Raw genomic sequence first — 19,052 nt, forward strand, 5'->3', positions numbered from 1 at the left:
ATTCGCGGCACAAAACAAATGTTGCGCTGAGACAATCCGTGCGCTATTACGTGGCGTAACTCGTATATTTATAAATATTTAACGCACTTTCTAATGCACTTTAAAAATTCTCAAATAATGTCTAATCTATATAATTTTAAAATCCTTATAGAACTAAAATTTTCTTTTTCTGCTTTGTGTAAATTTGTATTGCAATAAAACTAATCCTATTCAAACAATTGATCATACGCTAGCCTATTTCATCCTACTTCTAAGATTCAAATCTCCAATTATCATTTTCTGATATTAGGAATAACAGCGTTGAAATTTTAATGAAAGATTCCACCTTTTTAAACAAGGATTTCTCTTGAATAAAAAATTTAGCTAGTTTCTCTACTGGCACTCGAAACCTAAATACTTTAGACTTGCAAACTCTGTACTAAACAAGGTCTCTGCCTCAGACAAATGTTCAACTTTATTATATTAATATTATGATGCGTCTCGATTGTAACAGTGAAGAATGATTTCACTACTCACTGCTACGTGGCACATTTCTCGTGAGCAAAATGCATCTACTGGGTGAATAAAAAGAATCGCTCGGAAGTAAGTAGAAAGCAAGCAAAAGCAAGTAAAACTGTGCCATCGACATATAGTAGAGGACTGAATTATAACAATATTAATAATAATAATAAGACTTTATTGCTAAGCATTAATAACCAGAACACAAAAACAAAAGAGTAAAAGTGGTACAAAAAACGTGCTAGCAAAAGGAAGGACTACAACAAAGAATATAGATTTAAATCCTCTCAAAAATGGATTACACACAAAGGCAAACAAGAAACAAGAGCATAAACTGAACGCTAAAGAGTTAAATATAAATGAGCCGCATAGTGTACAAGTTAATTTTGAAAATTGAGAGAAAAGGAGGACGATAAAATAAAGCGAGCAGCCTCTATACGAAAATAGGAGAGGGAAGATTTTATAGAAGAAAGAAGCTGATTCTAATAGAACACTGCAGCATATGAGAAGGATGCACGAAATTTGGAGGAACAGTGGAGAAGGAAAGATAGATCATAGTGACGGATATTAGGTGCGGAGGATGAATGGAGTTCGGAAGTGACCTGAAGAAAACGTTTAAGACACGGTGGAGAATTTGTACGAAGAAAAGAGAGAACAAGACAGCACAAATGGAGAATACAACAAGGACCCATTTTGAACCAACCTGAACTCTCGAAGAGAGGAATAAAGTGTTTAAATTTACGGATTTCATAGGAGAAACGAAGACATGGGTTTTGAAAACGTTAAATACTTTCGAACAATTGTTTGGTAAGAGCAGGCGCATAAACAACATCAGCGTAGTCGAGCAAGGAGAGAATCATAGACTGGGATACAATTAGTTTTTGAGAGGACAAGAGGATGATATGACGGACGGGATAAAGGAGACGCAATCGAGAGAAAGCAGAACGACATTTAGCTGTAACATGAGATTTAAAGAACCAGGAGGAATCAAAATGTACTCCAAGGAGTTTAATAGAGAAAGAACGAGGAATAGGGGAGGAATTAAGATATTAAAAGATTGGAAACAAGACAGTAGAGCAGAAGAACCAGTGACTAGGAGGGAGAATTTCGATAGATTTAAACAAAGGCCATTTGCAGACGTTCATTTGGCAATGATAACAAGTTCCTTGTTCAAACTGGAAGAGACGGATAAGGCATCTAAAAGGGGAAAAAAGCGAAGAAGAATGACATTATCAGGATACATAAACAGATGTGACAAAAGAGAAATAGAAGATAAATCTGAAACAAAAATGTTAAAAAAAAAGCGGGCCAAGAATAGAACCTTAAGGGACCTTGAACAAGACATGACGAAGAGAGAAGAACAAGGGAAGTGGATTATACAAAGGAATATACAAGGACTTGCAGTGAATAATTTGTGAGAAAAGAGCAAAGCAAGGATAAATGGAGACCATAGAGCCTGAGTTTGGCAAGCAGGAGATCGTAGTTAATGGTGTAATTGCAGAAAATATGTACAAAATAATTAGCAACATATTATAATATACGCGTTAGAGTTTAACAATTAAAAATGGTATACATATGATTTATTAAGTAAAATAAATAGCTGATTAAGACCACAAAATTATAAACAAAGTGACGAAAAATTTAACGGTCGAAAGAATGACCGTCAAAATTTACCAAAAAACAAAAACAGATGAGTGTACGAACGGCGAGGGAGGAGGTGAGAATTGAAATAAAGCTCGCTATAAAATATAAAATTCACATAAAGCTGCAGCTCCAATGCAGCTGCAATGCTGAATAAAGTAGACATAGAGTAATTTACAAAAAATAAAATCAATAATGAGATCAGTAACACACGATCAAACTAGTAGAGAACACGAAACAAAAAGAAAACGAACAGCACAGCAGGAGCAACGAGCAGAGATGTTTACAGGACGAAGGTCTGGAACCGAATTCCCGATTATAGTAATATGTTTGGAGTCAAAACGATTTATATCGGTAAAACAGAGTCGTAAGATTCAGTTAGGGATATAAGCGGACAAAATAGAAATAAAAAATAGTTGAAGCAGTGTAGCGTACCGGTGAGAGAACTAGTCTGTGGAACTAGAGATTCCGAGTTTAAATCTATCTAATGTACCATTAAATTTTTCCGTCGCTTACAGCTTCAGAAGTGAGATACAATTTATTTCCCCTCGGATAGAAGGTCCAGCAGGAGGGTTGTGGTTTTGATACAATCACTTTTCTTTGGATGATGAACAGGTAAAATTCGTGCATCAAAGTTGAGTATTCCGCAGGAAAATCCAAAAAGAGAAATGTAATTTTAAAAGGATAAATTTACTTCTTCTTGAGATTATGAGTGAATGGAATTTGTGCGCCGAAGTTAAATATTTCGAAAAAATACCTAAAAGGAGAAACGTGATTTTAGAATATTAAATTTGCCATAAAAAGAGATTAAAGTTTTCAGAATATCTCCACGGTCCACGTTTGATGTTTGAAAGATCGACTCAAGTAACATTCGGGGCGAATGTTGTTGTCAGGCTGGCCAAGTTGTAAGATATTTGAACTCGAAAAAACTCATATCAATAAAACAGAGCCGTAAGGTTCAATTAGGGATATAAGCGGACGAAATAGAAATAAGAATAGTTGGATTAGTGTGGCGCAACGGTAAGAGAACTAGCCTGTAGAATTCCAAGTTCAAATCTATTTAACACTCCTTTAAATTTTTCCGTTGCTTACATTATATCAGTCTGTAAAAAAGATCGATAAAAATGAGGATAAAAAATAAATAGACATATTAAGATTGACCATAGACTGCTTATAAAGACTAAAAATCTAGGTGAAGGTGTTCTCCACAAAAAAGAAGAGGGAACGAATTGGTAGAGAATTTTTTTCTCTAACACAAATTAGATTAGAGAGAGAAACTGTCCTCTTAATTCGTTCCTTTCTTTTCTATATGCAGAACATTCTTTTCTACCTTATAATATACTGCTTATAAGCTTATAAACAGTATATTGCTTATAAGCAGTCAATCTTAATATATCTATTGATAAAACGTAAAAACGGCCATTCTTCATCAGTTTCTATTCGATGCTGTAGCGTCGATTTTATTTATTGTAGTTTAGTTAAAATTATGTTAATGCTTCATAAAAATAATAAAATTGAAAATAAAAGATAAAAATAAAAGATTTGTTTGAAAATTAAAAGTAGTGTTAGTTCGACCTTACTGGCCAAATTTATTCAAAATTCAATATATCACAACGTTTCGACCCTCAATTTGGGTCCTCATCAAGTGTGAGATGCTACGATAATTGCTGTAACTCATGCAAGTTTTTATGGCATGTGCCCAGATATGTCATAATTAGCGTGTGTAGCTCACTATTGTAACGTACTTTAACTACAACAGACATGTCTCACGACTGCGGACGATATTTTAATATTTGTTAATCTAATTTTGTTCAATGTTACACTCTGATAAAAATGTAAAATCGGAGCGTAAGTCAAATGTAAAGACAGAGTAATAGAAGCGTTAACAAACCTTCTACGAAGCGTAAATTCAAACAATGAAATGTAAAAGAAGCGTTAACACTTCTTTTACATTTCATTGTTTCAATTTACGCTTCGTAGAAGGTTTGTTAACGTTTCTATTACTCTCCCTTTACATTCGACTTATGCTCCGATTTTACATTTTTACCAGAGTAATATGATATAGCACATTGATTTTATTTGTGTTTAACTGAATCATACCGCCGTCATCAGAGTGACCCAATGTGCACCACGTGGAGATTGACAATCGGATTTTACACATCATATGAAAAGGGCCAATTTTTTAAATAAAATTTAAATTTTTATTTTTCATGTTAAGTATGTGTATGTGTATATTTATCTGTGATCTGAGCAGGCTGTTCAAATGGCGAACCTTCTGTTGACTTCAGTAAAATTGGCGCATCAGCTATTCGCTATATTCAGACCAGTAAGTGCAAATTTCTACTGATGAATTTCAGAGCCATATGATGTGCAAAATCCGACCGTCAATCACCACGTGGTGCACATTGGGTTACTCTGATGACAGCGGTATAATTGAGTTAAACACGAATAAAATCAATGTGTAATATCATATTGATACTCAAAATTCATGATATTCAAAAAATATCATATTTATTCGCTAAAATACCCTAAAATGTAGTGCAAATTTCAAACTCGTGTGCAATTAACAAAAAATATTGTATCGATATGTTTTTTTAAATTGCTTAGAAAAGAATGAACTTTAAGAATCTGGATTAATATTAGCAAGATTTTAATGAAAAACTTGTGAAAAATGATAACAAACTTTTACTTTTTTCAATTAAAAAAAAACATGTTTGGTTTTCATTTTTCAACCTTTGGTTTTCACAAAAGGTTCATACTTAACAAATCAAACTTTCGCCTAGGGATTCTTAAAGTAGAATCTTTGCTTTTTAACTGAAAAAAAAGTACATGTAATTTAGATAATTTTTTGTAAAGTTGCATCACTTTGAAGATTGCCTAAAAATTCGGTCAAAATTTTTGTCCCTTTTTTTGCGCCAGAGTATATGTTACGTCCGGAGGACTTCACGTTTTATTATATGCTGAGCTTTTAAAAATAAATAAGTTAGAAATATTCTGGAACTTATCACTAGTCGAGAAGTCGCAGAGCCCAAAAACTCCGCGCCATGAGAGTGTCTGGTTCTCATAATCAGAAAGAACCGGACATTAAAGTCATTAAAATTCGGCGGAGGTCATGTCCCGTTGAAATTAAAGTTTAAATATTTATGCAGCGTTACCTAGTTCTTGACAGTTTAAGAGCATTTTCAGGATTTTTAACGACCGCAGATAAGCGACAGATGAAAGTTAGATTAGCCGAAAGGGAGTGATTTCCTTTTGGACATGTAACGATTGGACACCGCTCGATTGGACACGCACGATTGGACACGGCACGATTGGACACGGCACGATTGGACACGGCACGATTGGACACCGCACGATTAGACACTACACGATTGGACACCGCACGATTGGACACCGCATTATTGGACACCGCATTATTGGACACCGCACGATTGGATACTGCATTATTGGATACCGCACGATTGGACACCGCATTATTAGACACCGCAATCTTGTAGTGAAAAACATTTATATATCATATGACAAATTATCTGACCTTAGAAACATCTAGCAGAAAAAAGCGTCGAGCCAGAAAAAAAGTGAATTTTAAATGTCTATATACGTATTTTTAGGAGCATCTCATTTTGTGTGGAAGGTTTTAAACCCATGTGGTGCAAAAAATGCTCGCATGCACGCACGCGCGCGCGCGCGCACACACACACACACACACACACACACACACACACACGGGGGTGCAAGGGGAGTCCCCTCTCCCCGTCCAAGTCGCTAGCCGATCTAGACTGTATTAGAAATCTGCAAACACATATGAATGTGTGTATGCGTGTCTAATCGTGCGGTGTCCAATAATGCGGTATTCAATCATGCGGTGTCTAATCGTGCAATGTTCGTGTCCAATAATGCGGTGTTCAATCGTTACGTGTCCAAACGGAATACGCCCGCCGAAAGGGACAAGGGCACGTTTGGTTTCAAAGCTAATAAAAAATATACACGGACTCCATGTTTATCAAAGGAGGACCATATCACCCGTCTGAAAGCTATAAAATTTTCTGAAACCAGACACGTCTATTAACCCTTAAAATGCGCGACTCCCAATCCTGGAAAATACCGCGACAGGAAACATAAATTTTCCACTTTCCTCCCCCTAGATAAGAACGCCTACAAATTCTAATCCCCTCTCCCTTACCAGAATTCAAAGTAATGTGGGTGGAGACAAGGAAAAGCGGGATCAATAGTCGGGGACCCTAATAAATAGTACCCCGAAACCAAGTAACCACTTATCCAATGGGAAACTTTAAGAACTAGTTCCCACGCATTCCCGAAAGAGTTCTACCAGTTAGTTATTTGAATCACCTACATCTGGATCCTTCCTCTGTAAGACTTTATATATACAATATCAAATCTTGAAAAGCAGCAAGCAGTTAGTTACTTAGTTAGTGAGTCAGTTAAAGAAAATAAAATTGCAGTGATGGAAATAGCAGTAAAAGAGTAATGTGAAGTTAGTAAAAGGTTGTATAACAGTAGTTGTAGTAGAATATAATCATGTAGAATCAGTGTGCGAATAAAGTTTAGTGCCGATTTCAAGAAATCTATTCGATTCCAACAGATTTGTTCGAAAACCAGTAATGAGTAAGTGATCCCACGATCACAAACTTTTTTCTTTGTTTTTACTCTACTTTATCTCCTCCCGCTTTAAAATTTTTAAGACACGCTATTATTTATAAATAATTCCCTCTTAGAGTTTTTCGTCCCCCTTCTTTCTCCGAACCTCGTGAATTCAGAGTGTGATCCTCGCGAATCCCGCCTTTACCCTCTCACGACCTCGAAGATCCCGCGTGTGATTCTCGCCATCCCTTATCCTCTCACGACTTCAAGCATTCCTGTTTTCCTCACCTAATCATTTAGTAAACCCTTCGACTATTTTTTTGCTCCGCGTTTACCGTTATAACTATTCCAGGTAGCAAGCTCACGTCATTTTGACGTCCCAAAATGGTTATTTACTGACTATTCTTGACGTCACGAAATGACGCCCTTATGACGTTAAAATGACGGTCGAATGTCACAAATTCCTGACGTCATAAAATGTATTTTGATATCATATCGTACCGTATTTTGACGTCATAGAATGACGTGAACAATATGTTGTCAAAAAGATCTCTAAAAGATATCCTGTTTCTGAAAATGATAACATAAAGAGACTTCTAAAAGATAACATATAATGTCAGAATGTTAACCAATGCGTCGTTTTTTGAGAACAGAAAGATATCATGAAACTAATATCTAAAAGATTTCTTAAATCGGATATCTTTAAAATGCAACTAGAGATTAAAAAATAAAATAAAAATTTCATTTTTTTTTTATTATTCTTATCATCAGTACGTACTAAATTTGGGACAAATTTTTATTAATTAATTAAATTTAAATTATATTATTTTATTCTTACTTGCCGCTGGTAGGTTTTAAACCCGGGACCTTAGGATTACAAACCTTGTACTCTATCTGCTACGCCAGTTTGAATCATCGATATGGGTACTTGTTATTGTCTACATATACCTATATGTTATTAACTGTCGCAATTATATTATTTTTTATAAAAGCAATTAAATTTTGCAAAACATATTAAAAATAAATAGCATTAACTTATTTACTTATTAATTTCATTGTTAAATTTAACTTTTTCTATAACCTTTATAATTTGATAGAAATTGCGATCTATTTAGCACTAAGACTTTGAAGCGTTCAAATGGTTAATTTGACCATTTTGAAATTATTTCCAAGATATCTAAATGTTTTCTTTAAAAAGTTCTCTTAAAGTTGAATATAATATGCTTATATAATATGCTTATGCTTTACGCCTTAAATCTCATTGTATAGACACCGCTTTAGACCGTGTCTAAAATACGTTTTAATGACGTCTTTATGTCCCGATTTTGGATGTGTGCTGTCTGGGAAAATAATCGTCAGATCATGACTGAAATATGACTTCGAAATGACGTCATCATGACGTCAATTTTAGGTCATGTAAAAAAATGGTCATTTTGACGACATATGACCAGATATAACCATTTTGGGACGTCAAAATGACATGGGCTTGCTACCTGGGATAGAATTGAAAGAAATAAAAAATTCTTTTGTTTCCCTTTCTCCGCTCACCACATTTTTTGTATAATATCTGTACAGTTATATACATATTTACTACGCGTTTTAAATTCGATTATTTCACCGTTATTACAAAATTATCAAATCACGACTTCAGCGCCTATTTGTATTTTTTAAAATTTTGTTATTAGAATAAATATTTTTGTTAATTTTACGTAAAAATTTCATCATTTATTTAAGTTTCAACGGGAGCGTCCCAGATGCGCACAGTAATAAACGGACACAGCAGGATGAGTGAAACGGACACAGACCAAACGGACACAGTAATAAATGTACACAGTAACAAACGGACACAGACCAAATGCGCACAGAGCAAAACGGACACAGTGCGAAACGGACACAGTAACAAACGGACACGGACCAAATGCACACGGACCAAATGCGCACACTGCACGTGCGCACGGACCAAATGCAATCCATGTACATTGCAAGCAGAGTAAAGTCCATATAGGTTAGCGACTTGGACGGGGTGGGTGCGGGAGGGGGGCCGAAGGCCCCCTTGCACCCCCCCCCCCGTGTGTGTGTGTGTGTGTGTGTGTGTGTGTGTGTGTGTGTGTGTGTGTGTGTGTGTGTGTGTGTGTGTGTGTGTGTGTGTGTGTGTGTGTGTGTGTGTGTGTGTGTGTGTGTGTGTGTGCAAAGCATTCACTGCATCACATGGGTTTGCGACTTTCCGTGTAGGCATTTGGTCCGTGCGCATGTGCAGTGTGCGCATTTGGTCTGTGTCCGTTTCGCTCTGTGCGCATTTGGTCTGTGTCCGTTTCGCTCTGTGCGCATTTGGTCTGTGTCCGTTTGTTACTGTGTCCGTTTCACTCAGCTTGCTGTGTCCGTTTATTACTGTGCGCATCTAGGACTCACTCGTTTCAACGACCTCACCTCATCCCCGAACAAAGACTGCATCGGGTCCAATCCCGAGTTATAGTAATTAAGTTTGTTGACTCTAAACTTGGACCTACAAGCGCACGACTGGAAAATGCAGGATTATAACGGCCCTATTGACACGCTGACTTATATTGCCCGGTCATAACTAGTGTGTTCGCCCCTAAGGCACTTTTCTTTTTCGAGCGTGTGCCTTTGGGAAGTTGTGTCACGTTGCGTCCTTCCGCCCCTTACCTCCATTCCGCATAAATATCCATCTAACACCCGACCCAATTCAAGATTCCGTAACCCTGGACGTAACATATAAGAGATTCTTCTAGCATTAAAAGAATTTTGCCATCATCAGCCTAGTGTCTCATGATTATATTCCATTAAATCTGGAGGATATTCCAATAGATGTTAAAATATCTTCTTGAGACTGTATATCAGAGGAAAATCCTATAGAATCAATGGAAACCGCTAAACAATAGATTTTTTTTCTCCTAATACTCTAACATTTTATGTTAAACTAAGTGAAGCTCAAATACCATCAGAAGAAAGTTGTATCTGAAAACCGCATCCCGGATCCGACGAGTCCTCGCTCTCGCACGTCACATTACCAAACTGATCGACCGCTAAGTATCGATCCAAATGCGAGCGAAGGAAAACCTGATGCTCGCTGCCTTCCAGAGTCCACAGTTGCTTCTTTTTCAAGCTCGATCCATTAGCGTTGATTTTAAAACCAAATGTCTCCGCAGTTAGGTACTTAAACTTCCCGTTAATTAATCCAACCTGAAAAACGTGTCATGTTAATTACTTATTTGCATATAATTTATTTGCTTTGTTTTAAAACATTTATTGTATTTCTGGAACAAATAAGAATAATTTAACTTGTAAGAAACATAATACATATTTTCATAAACCTTAAACGAATATTTTTTAATGTCCAAAAAAGTAACATAGGACATTAAAAAAATGTTTTAAAGATGTTCATGACTCGTAATACATACGGAATGGTAACTACGTTCATTTTTAATTCGTGTTTAAAACGTCTGTGTGCTGTCTGGGATAATAATCATAAATTCTTTTTATATTAAGATTTATTTTGCAAATTAACAGGTCAAGATTATATTCGTAAAAGCGACACAACATTCAAAATCGAGTTTACTTTTTCGCACAGATAAGATTCGAATAACAACAGGTTTGAATATGCATGACAAACAGCGCACATCGGGATTGATTAAAAGACTAAAGAATCACAGGAGGGAGCGTATCGGTCACAAATTTCTATAATATACTAGACTGCTAACCTTGATTCCCTAAGCGTACCAGTATATAATGTACATGTTGTACATAACTGAATAACCGATCGGAATGTGTCATCTGCTATGTAATGTACATTGTTCGTCAAGTGGAATGTATATGTATGTACATATATATATATATATATATATATATATATATATATATATATGCCAATAAATGTCACATATAGTTGCTACGAGTAATTTGTTGACATTTTTAAAATGTTTATATATATATATATATATATATATATATATATTTAAAGAATGATACTTAATAATACTAATAAATATCATTAATATTAGGTTATTTTATACAAAAATGCTCTTAAAATGAGGTTATATCATTTGTTCTTTAGTTTTAATACTTAAACGAAAAGAAATGTATACCGCTTTCTTATATATATTTGGGCATGCCTTTTATCACATGTCTTAATTATTGTCATTTTATCTTTTTCTTTTATATTACAAGAGCAAAAGAATGATACGTTTAACGCATAAGTACGCATAAGCGTCCAAGGAGAACGCTCTCATAATCACATAATATATATATTGTATCATACATCTCACTCACTCCTCTAGTAATCCATAGTCGTAGGACTATAAAATATTAGCCACATTCCAATCGGTAATTCAGTCTGCCGCCTATGAGCTCCTATTTGTACATACTTTTCGAGTACACACTAAATGGAGAATATATATAACGAGCCTAGCAGTCTAGTATATTATAGAAGTTTGTGGTATCGGTAATGGAGGTATGATTTACTGGGGCGGATGTGCTATATAAATAATTGAGCAGCCATTAAAAAGCAACTTTTGTGATATGCGCATCAGCATGTTTTCTATAGTGTGCTTTCATGTGTTGTATGCGTGTGTGTATGATGTGTGTATGTATGTTTATTCTACTGCGTTAAAAGCATTCAATTTTTGACACCAGTGAGCGGCTATCTTAACAAGCACTTTTTATATATAGGACATCTGTCACCCTCTCTGAAACAAAATGCGATCTCCTGTGATTCTATACTTTTTGGATTTGACTATCTCATTACAATTTATATATTTTTTTCTTGGTGGATAAATACTTCTCAGTAAACATCGATATCTTGTGGAAATCAAAAAGTCAGCTAAAAAAAGGTAGATCTTCTAGAGATTAAAGATGTCTTTTATACATTTTGAAGACGAGTTCTAGAATTGCTTTAAGATATCTATAAACGTCTTTATATACTTATTATTCAAAATAAAAAAAAAGACATTTTAAATCATAACTTAATAATTCATGTGGCGGTGAAACATCCGCCACAATACAATGTGCACACGTGTGCAGCATCCGCAGTCGTGGCAGCCGCGATGTAGTTCGCGGAATCGTCGCTATAGGCGACGACGCGATGCTGCCTTTCTCGTGATGTAATTTACATTCTGAAAGCTATATAAAAAGATTACCTACGATGATTAGCTGATTAGCCTAGCAGCAATCGTAGTAAGCTCTCAACTCTCTCAGGGACTACGTAATAGATTTTTTGCATCCTGATGGAGAGAATTCCATGAATCTTTCATCTCTTTTCGAAGAAAGTTCTCTGGACCTCCGCATAAATGTAAATATAATTTTTACAAATGTCTAAAAAGAATTCTAGAAAAGATCTTCAAGACGTATAAAAGACATGTTTAAGATGTCTTTTATAGATTTTTTGGATTTAAAAGAAATCTTTTAGATATCTTTAAGATATATTTTAGATTTCTTCAAAATATCTTTTAGATTTCTTCAAGATGTCTTTTAGACATCGCCAGATATCTAAAGATATCTCAAACTGTTGCATAAGACATCTTTGAGATCTCGAAAAGATATCTTTTAAAAAATGCGAGATGTCGCAAGATATCGCAAGATATCTGTTAGAAATATAAAAGACATGTTTTTGTCTATATGGATTGTTATTTTCTGTTCGTAGAAGATCCCATTGAAAAATTATAAATACTTTCCAACACAAAATTTTTTTTATTTACAAGAACCAGAGAAGGTGTTCTATATAGATTTTGAAGTGCTGAACTCGAATCTGTTGCCCGTTTTGCTCCTATACATCAGGTTTTTTTGTAAATCTCAGAAATATGTTGTTTATACATCAATCCATTAATATCCATGGCTAGACCAACGGAAGGATTAAAAAAATAATTATTAGAAGCTTTACTTTAAGATTAAAAAACATTTTAGGCGTAAACATTTTTTTGCATTTGTTCATAACAATTTGTTTGAACAAATTACGAAAATCGACTTTTCGAGAAAAATAACACCATTCAATTTTGCAGGAAAAATTACATGAAAATCAAGTATTACATTGTCAAAAATTGTTTTTTATTTTGCTGTAAACAATTTATCTCTGTACCCGTTATTATCCATGGCTAGATCAGCGGGAGGATCAGAAAAGTAACTATCGAAAGCTTCACTCTAGATCAAAAGAATTTCAGACATGAAAAATATTTTTGAATTTTTTAATAACAGAATTTGTTTAAACAAATTACGAAAATCAACTTTTTGAGAAAAGATAATAGCGTTACTCAATTATACGAAAAAAATTACATGAAAATTATGTATTGGGTGTACAACTTTGCTTCCGTTCTTTTCCCATAGATGGCTGTAGCGGTAAGTGGTGATTGAAATAAATAGATCGTAGACATCATACAATAAGCTTAGGAATTGTAAACATAACGCCTTCGAAATATTAGTCGATTTGTGTCTGCAACATAGAGTTATTCTCGATTGAAAATGTCAGCTTACAAGCTTGTCATTTGGGGGAGGTTTTAATTTTTTGCTTCAATATGAAAAAATCTGCGACTGAGGCTCATTAAATGCTCTCAAATATGTATGGTGAGGCCGCTATTAGTGAAAGAACGTGCCAAGTGGTTTCAACGCTTAAAAAACGTCAAGATTTTGACGTCGAAGATCGGCATGGTGGTGAAAGAGAAAAGGTTTACGAAGATGCAGAATTGGAGGCATTACTTGATCAAGACTCGTGTCAAACGCAAGAAGAATTGATAGGATCATTGGGAGTGACTTAACAAGCCATTTCAAAACGCCTAAAAGTCATGGGAATGATTCAGAAGCAAGGAAATTGGGTGCCGTACGAGTTGAAGCCGAGAGATGTTGAACGGCGTTTGTTTGCTTGTAAACAGCTGCTTGCAAGGCAAAGACGGAAGGAATTTCTACACTTTATTGTGACTGGGGACAAAAAATGCGTTTATTACGATAACCCCAAGCGCAGAAATCATAAGGATTTCCCGGCCATGCTTTCACGTCGACGGCCAAACCGAATATTCACGGCTCCAAGGTCATGCTCTGTATTTAGTGGGACCAGCTCGACGTAGTGTATTAGGGAGCGTCCCAGATGCGCACAGTAATAAACGGACACAGCAGGCTGAGTGAAACGGACACAGTAACAAACGGACACAGACCAAACGGACACAGTAATAAACGGACACAGTAACAAACGGACACAGTAACAAACGAACACGGACCAAATGCGCACACTGCACATGCGCACACTGCACGTGCGCACGGACCAAATGCAATCCATGTACATTGCAAGCAGAGTAAAGTCCACATAGGTTAGCGACTTGGACGGGGTGGGTGCGGGAGGAGGGCCGAAGGCCCCCCTTGCACCCCCCCGTGTGTGTGTGTGTGTGTGTGTGTGTGTGTGTGCGCGCGCGCGCGCGCGTGCAAAGCATTCACTGCATCACATGGGTTTGCGACTTTCCGTGTATGCATTTGGTCTGTGCGCATGTGCAGTGTGCGCATTTGGTCTGTGTCCGTTTCGCACTGTGTCCGTTTCGCTCTGTGCGCATTTGGTCTGTGTCCGTTTGTTACTGTGTCCGTTTCGCACTGTGTCCGTTTCGCACTGTGTCCGTTTATTACTGTGTCCGTTTGGTCTGTGTCCGTTTGTTACTGTCTCCGTTTCACTCAGCTTGCTGTGTCCGTTTATTACTGTGCGCATCTGGGACTCACTCGTGTATTATGAGCTACTAAAACCGACTAAAACAATCACAGGCGATCGGTATCGAAAGCAATTGATGCGTTTGAGCCGAGCACTGAAAGACAAACGGCCGCAATACAACGATAGACACAATAAAGTAATTTTGTAGCACGACAATGTTCGACCCCATGTCGCAAAGCCCGTCAAAACATACTTGGAAACGTTGAAATGGAAACCTACTCCACCCGCCGTATTTTCCGGATATTGCTCCCTCTGACAATCACTTGTTTCGATCAATGACACACGGCCTGGCTGACCAGCACTTCCGTTTTTATGAAGAAGTGATAAATTGGATCGATTCGTGGATCGTCTCAAAAAATGACCAGTTTTTTTGACGCAGAATTCGTACACTGTTAGAAAGCTGCTAGAAAGTAGTGGCCAACGATGGACAATACTTTGAATTATAAATGTACAACCAGTTTTTCACAATAAAGCCTCGAATTTTGAAAAAAAAAAAAAACAGCGGAAGCAAATTTGTACACCTAATATAATATTGCCAAAAGTGTTTTGCTATAGTAATCAGTGTTGGGTAAGATACTTTTAAAATGTATCTCGATACAGGTACAGATACACAAATCAAAATGTATATAGATACAGATACTCAGATACTTTAAAAGTATCTCAGATACGTTCAGATACTTTTAAATTAAAAAATATAAATATTCAAATAAAAAAATCAGAAAAATTTAAATGTTTGTGCACAACACGAAAAGCGCATTATAAAATAAATAATTACATTTTTGTGTTGCACATAAATACCTGTCGCTGAACTCTTACTGTCTTTTCCGAATTTTTTATTTGTTTGTTGAGTTGTTGAGTAAACTTGCGTTTCTTGTCTTTTAAATTATATTTTATTGTAATAATAATAATAATAATATTAATAATGTATGTAATATGCACAAAATCTAATGATTCTATAGACTAAATAGCAAAGTTATTTTATACATAAGTACTATTTGCGCAAATCTAAATGACGTTATCGACAGTAATAGCAAATCAAAAATGACCTTAAAAAAACATTTTTTTCCCAATAAAGTACGTGAAAATGTATTTGAAAATGTATCTGAAAAGCAGTTCAGATACTGTGTTTTGTATCTAGATACAGATACAAATACTCTAATTCAAATGTATCTCAGATACAGGTTCAGATACACAAAATGTATCTCTATACGTGTATCTAGATACATGTATAGAGATACTACCCAACACTGATAGTAATATTATAAACAATTTATTTTTGTACCCGTTACCGTCTATGACTAGACCAGCGGGAGGATCGGAAAAGTAACTATCGATTTTTATGTAATTTTTCCCATACAATCAAATGGCGCTATTAATTTTTCTCAAAAAGTCGATTTTCGTAACTTGTTTAAACAAATTTGTTATAAACAAATTCAAAAAACTTTTTTTATGCCTATAATGTTTTTGGGGGGAAGCGGTGCACTTGGGCACCGTTCATGTAGACACCGTTTATTGGATACCCTTTACTTGGACACCATGTATTTGGACATTGTTCGCTTGCACACCGTTCGCTTGGACACAGTAAGAAATAACTACCCAGCTAGCCAGGTCTGTTAAAATCACATATCGTGAAAGCTTTACAGCAAGGATTGTTTCAATTTTGACACCAATTTTATGACAAGTAATTGTCTGTTGCTTTGTTTTCTAAAAGTTTCAAGCAAATTTACGGCAAAAGTTTTCATCACACGATGCTGCAAATAACAGAGAAAGACTTGTACATAAATATTACGTATAGAAATTACAAGATTTGTTCCGACACGATAAAATGTAAAATTTAAGCAAATAACAGAGCAAACCTTGCTACACGACATGACAATAAATTTATGGCAGAAACAGGAAATCTTGTTAAGCACAGAATAACAGCAAATTAGTAGCAAGAACAAAATAAAACTTGCCGAGCATACTTTCGCAACAAAATTGCGACAAGGTGTGTCCATAAACAGCTTAGTTTTTGTTGGCAAGGTTTGTCGCAAATAGTATGACGCACATTTTATGCAAATAACAAGGTTGCATTATCGGGTTTTAAACTTTATTTCTGATTTTACTATCTATCTCGAGATGGCGCATTTCTCGTGAAAAAGATTTACCTACTGGATTAATAAAAGGGGCTCGTTGAGAACAGAGAACCAAGTACGATTGCACCATTCACATTTGATATTGGACTAATCAGTCTAATATTTCAGTCTAATAATCATTTTTGTTGATCTAAATTTCGACAATATTTGTCCTGTTCTTGCCACAAATTTGCTATCATATTGTGTACAGCAAGGTTTGCCTTGTTCTTGCTGCAAATTTGTTGTTATGCTTTACTAGTAAATTTTACCCTGTTATTTGCATAAAATATGCGTCATACTATTTACAACAAGCCTTGCCAGCAAAAGTTAAGCTTAATGCGGACACACCTTGTCGTAATTTTGTTGCAAAGGTTTGCTCGAGTTTGCAGCAAACTTCGCGCAAAGTTTGCGTCATTTTGCTAGCTGGGTATGTCTAGGGCACTCCTATTGACGGGATGGGTGCGGAAGAGGGGCCAAAGGCCCACCTAACCACACCCGTGCGCGCGCGCGCGTGTGTGTGTGTGCGTGTGTCTTTGTCCGTTTTTTTTCGTGTTTAACTGAACAGAGTCCAAATGATAGCCTCTTGTTTTTTTTACCTAACATGAATCTTCCAATAGTTACTATTCCGATCTCCCCGCTGGTCTAGCCGTGAATAATAATGGGTACAGGCAAAGAAATTGTTCATAACATTACTACACCAAAATAAAAAAAAACATTTTTAACCATAAAATACATAATTTCCATGTAATTTTTTTCGTACAATTAAATGGCGTTATCAGTTTTTTCCGAAAAATCAATTTTCGTAATTGTTTTAAACATATCTTGCTATAAACAAATGTAAAAAAAATTTTTTACGCCTGTTCTTTTGATCAAAGCTTCCAATAGTTGCTTTTCTAATCCTCTTGTTGGTTTAGCCATGAGTATTAATAGGTTGGTTAATGTACAAATGACATATTTTCAAGATTTACAAAAAAACCTGACGTATAGAAGCAAAACGGGCAACAGATTTGAATTCAGTAGGGAGCGTCTCAGATGCGCACAGTAATAAACGAACACAGACCAAACGGACACAGTAATAAAGGAACACAGAGCGAAACAGACATAGTAACAAATGGACACAGTGCGAAACGTACACAGACAAAATGCACACAGACCAAATGCGCACGGACCAAATACACATAGACCAAACGGATACAGTAACAAACGGACTTACCACATGGGTTGTGACTTTTCAGGGCATCCCTACCGACGGGGTAGGTCCGAGAGGGGGAGGGCAAAGCCCCACTTACACCCTTCTTGTGTGTGTGTGTGTGTGTGTGTGTGTGTGTGTGTGTGTGTGTGTGTGTGTGTGTGTGTGTGTGTGTGTGTGTGTGTGTGTGTGTGTGCGTGCGTGCGTGCGTGCGTGCGTGCGTGTGCGCGCGCGGGCGCAAAGCATTTTTTGCACCACATGGGTTTGCGACTGTGTCCGTTTCGCACTGTGTCCGTTTGTTACTATGTCCGTTTCGTACGGGACTGTCCCGATTGCGCACATAAGCGATTGGACACAGTAGTACTTCCTGATTGGACACAGTCCCGATAGGACATGGACTCGATTGCACATAGACCCGATTGCGCACCGACCCGTCTGCACACAGACCTGATTGCGCATCGATCCGATTGCACACGACCCGTTTGCACACAGATCCGATTGCACACGGATCCGATTACGCACCGACCCGATTGCGCACCGACCCGTTTGCACACGCACCCGATTACACACGATATGATTCCGTATTGCAGATAGTACATAGGTTAGCGACTTGGACGGGGTGGGTGCAGGAGGAGGGGCGAAGCTCCTCTTGCACCCCCGCCGTGTGTGTGTGTGTGTGTGTGTGTGTGTGTGCGTGTGTGTGTGTGCGTGCGTGTGTGCGTGCGTGCCTGTGTGTGTGTGTGTGTGTGTAAAGCATTTTTTTCACCACATGGGTTTGCGACTATAAAATACACTCACTCGAAAAAAAAGCGGTACACCTAAAATTTGTCAAAAAATCACTAAACTTCCAATGACGATAACTACGCGAGTAATAAAGATAGAAAGGTTTCTAAAAAAAGAAATTAAAGCTTCAAATGTCTACTTTAAGAATTGATTTAGTAAAATTTTGCGTAATAATTTTTTTCAAAATGGCGTATGACAAAGCGAGAGCATGCGAAATTGAAAAATATTGGTCTGAGTTTGCGACGATCCATGGCGCGAGGCAAGTATCGCAACTTAATGGGATAAAAAGCATGCGATAGTACAAAGTTTTCCCTTCAAAATGCTTTTTTACTCATCTCGATACGATGATTTTTTGCTGAGATATGCCCATTTAAATAAAAAGGCAGTTTTTTTACTTTAAATGCGCATATCTCAGCGAAAAATCATCGCATCGAGACGAGTAAAAAAGCATTTTGAAGGGAAAACTCTGTACTATCGCATGCTTTTTATCCCATTAAGTTGCGATACTTGCCTCACGCCATGGATCGTCGCA

General features: G+C 36.6%; 1 protein-coding gene across 3 annotated transcripts in view; it reads right to left on the reverse strand.

Moving 5' to 3' along the window:
* Positions 1-19,052, reverse strand: part of LOC105837548 (protein singed) — a 162,090-nt gene that overhangs the window by 87,602 nt on the left and 55,436 nt on the right. For all 3 annotated transcript variants that reach the window (XM_036290994.1, XM_036290995.1, XM_036290996.1), the window contains one exon: positions 9,699-9,942. In XM_036290994.1, the coding sequence (XP_036146887.1) occupies positions 9,699-9,942 (244 nt within the window). The remainder of the gene's footprint in view (positions 1-9,698; positions 9,943-19,052) is intronic.

This window comes from Monomorium pharaonis, chromosome 8, assembly GCF_013373865.1.
Source record: "Monomorium pharaonis isolate MP-MQ-018 chromosome 8, ASM1337386v2, whole genome shotgun sequence".
Taxonomy (NCBI): Eukaryota; Metazoa; Arthropoda; class Insecta; order Hymenoptera; family Formicidae; genus Monomorium; species Monomorium pharaonis.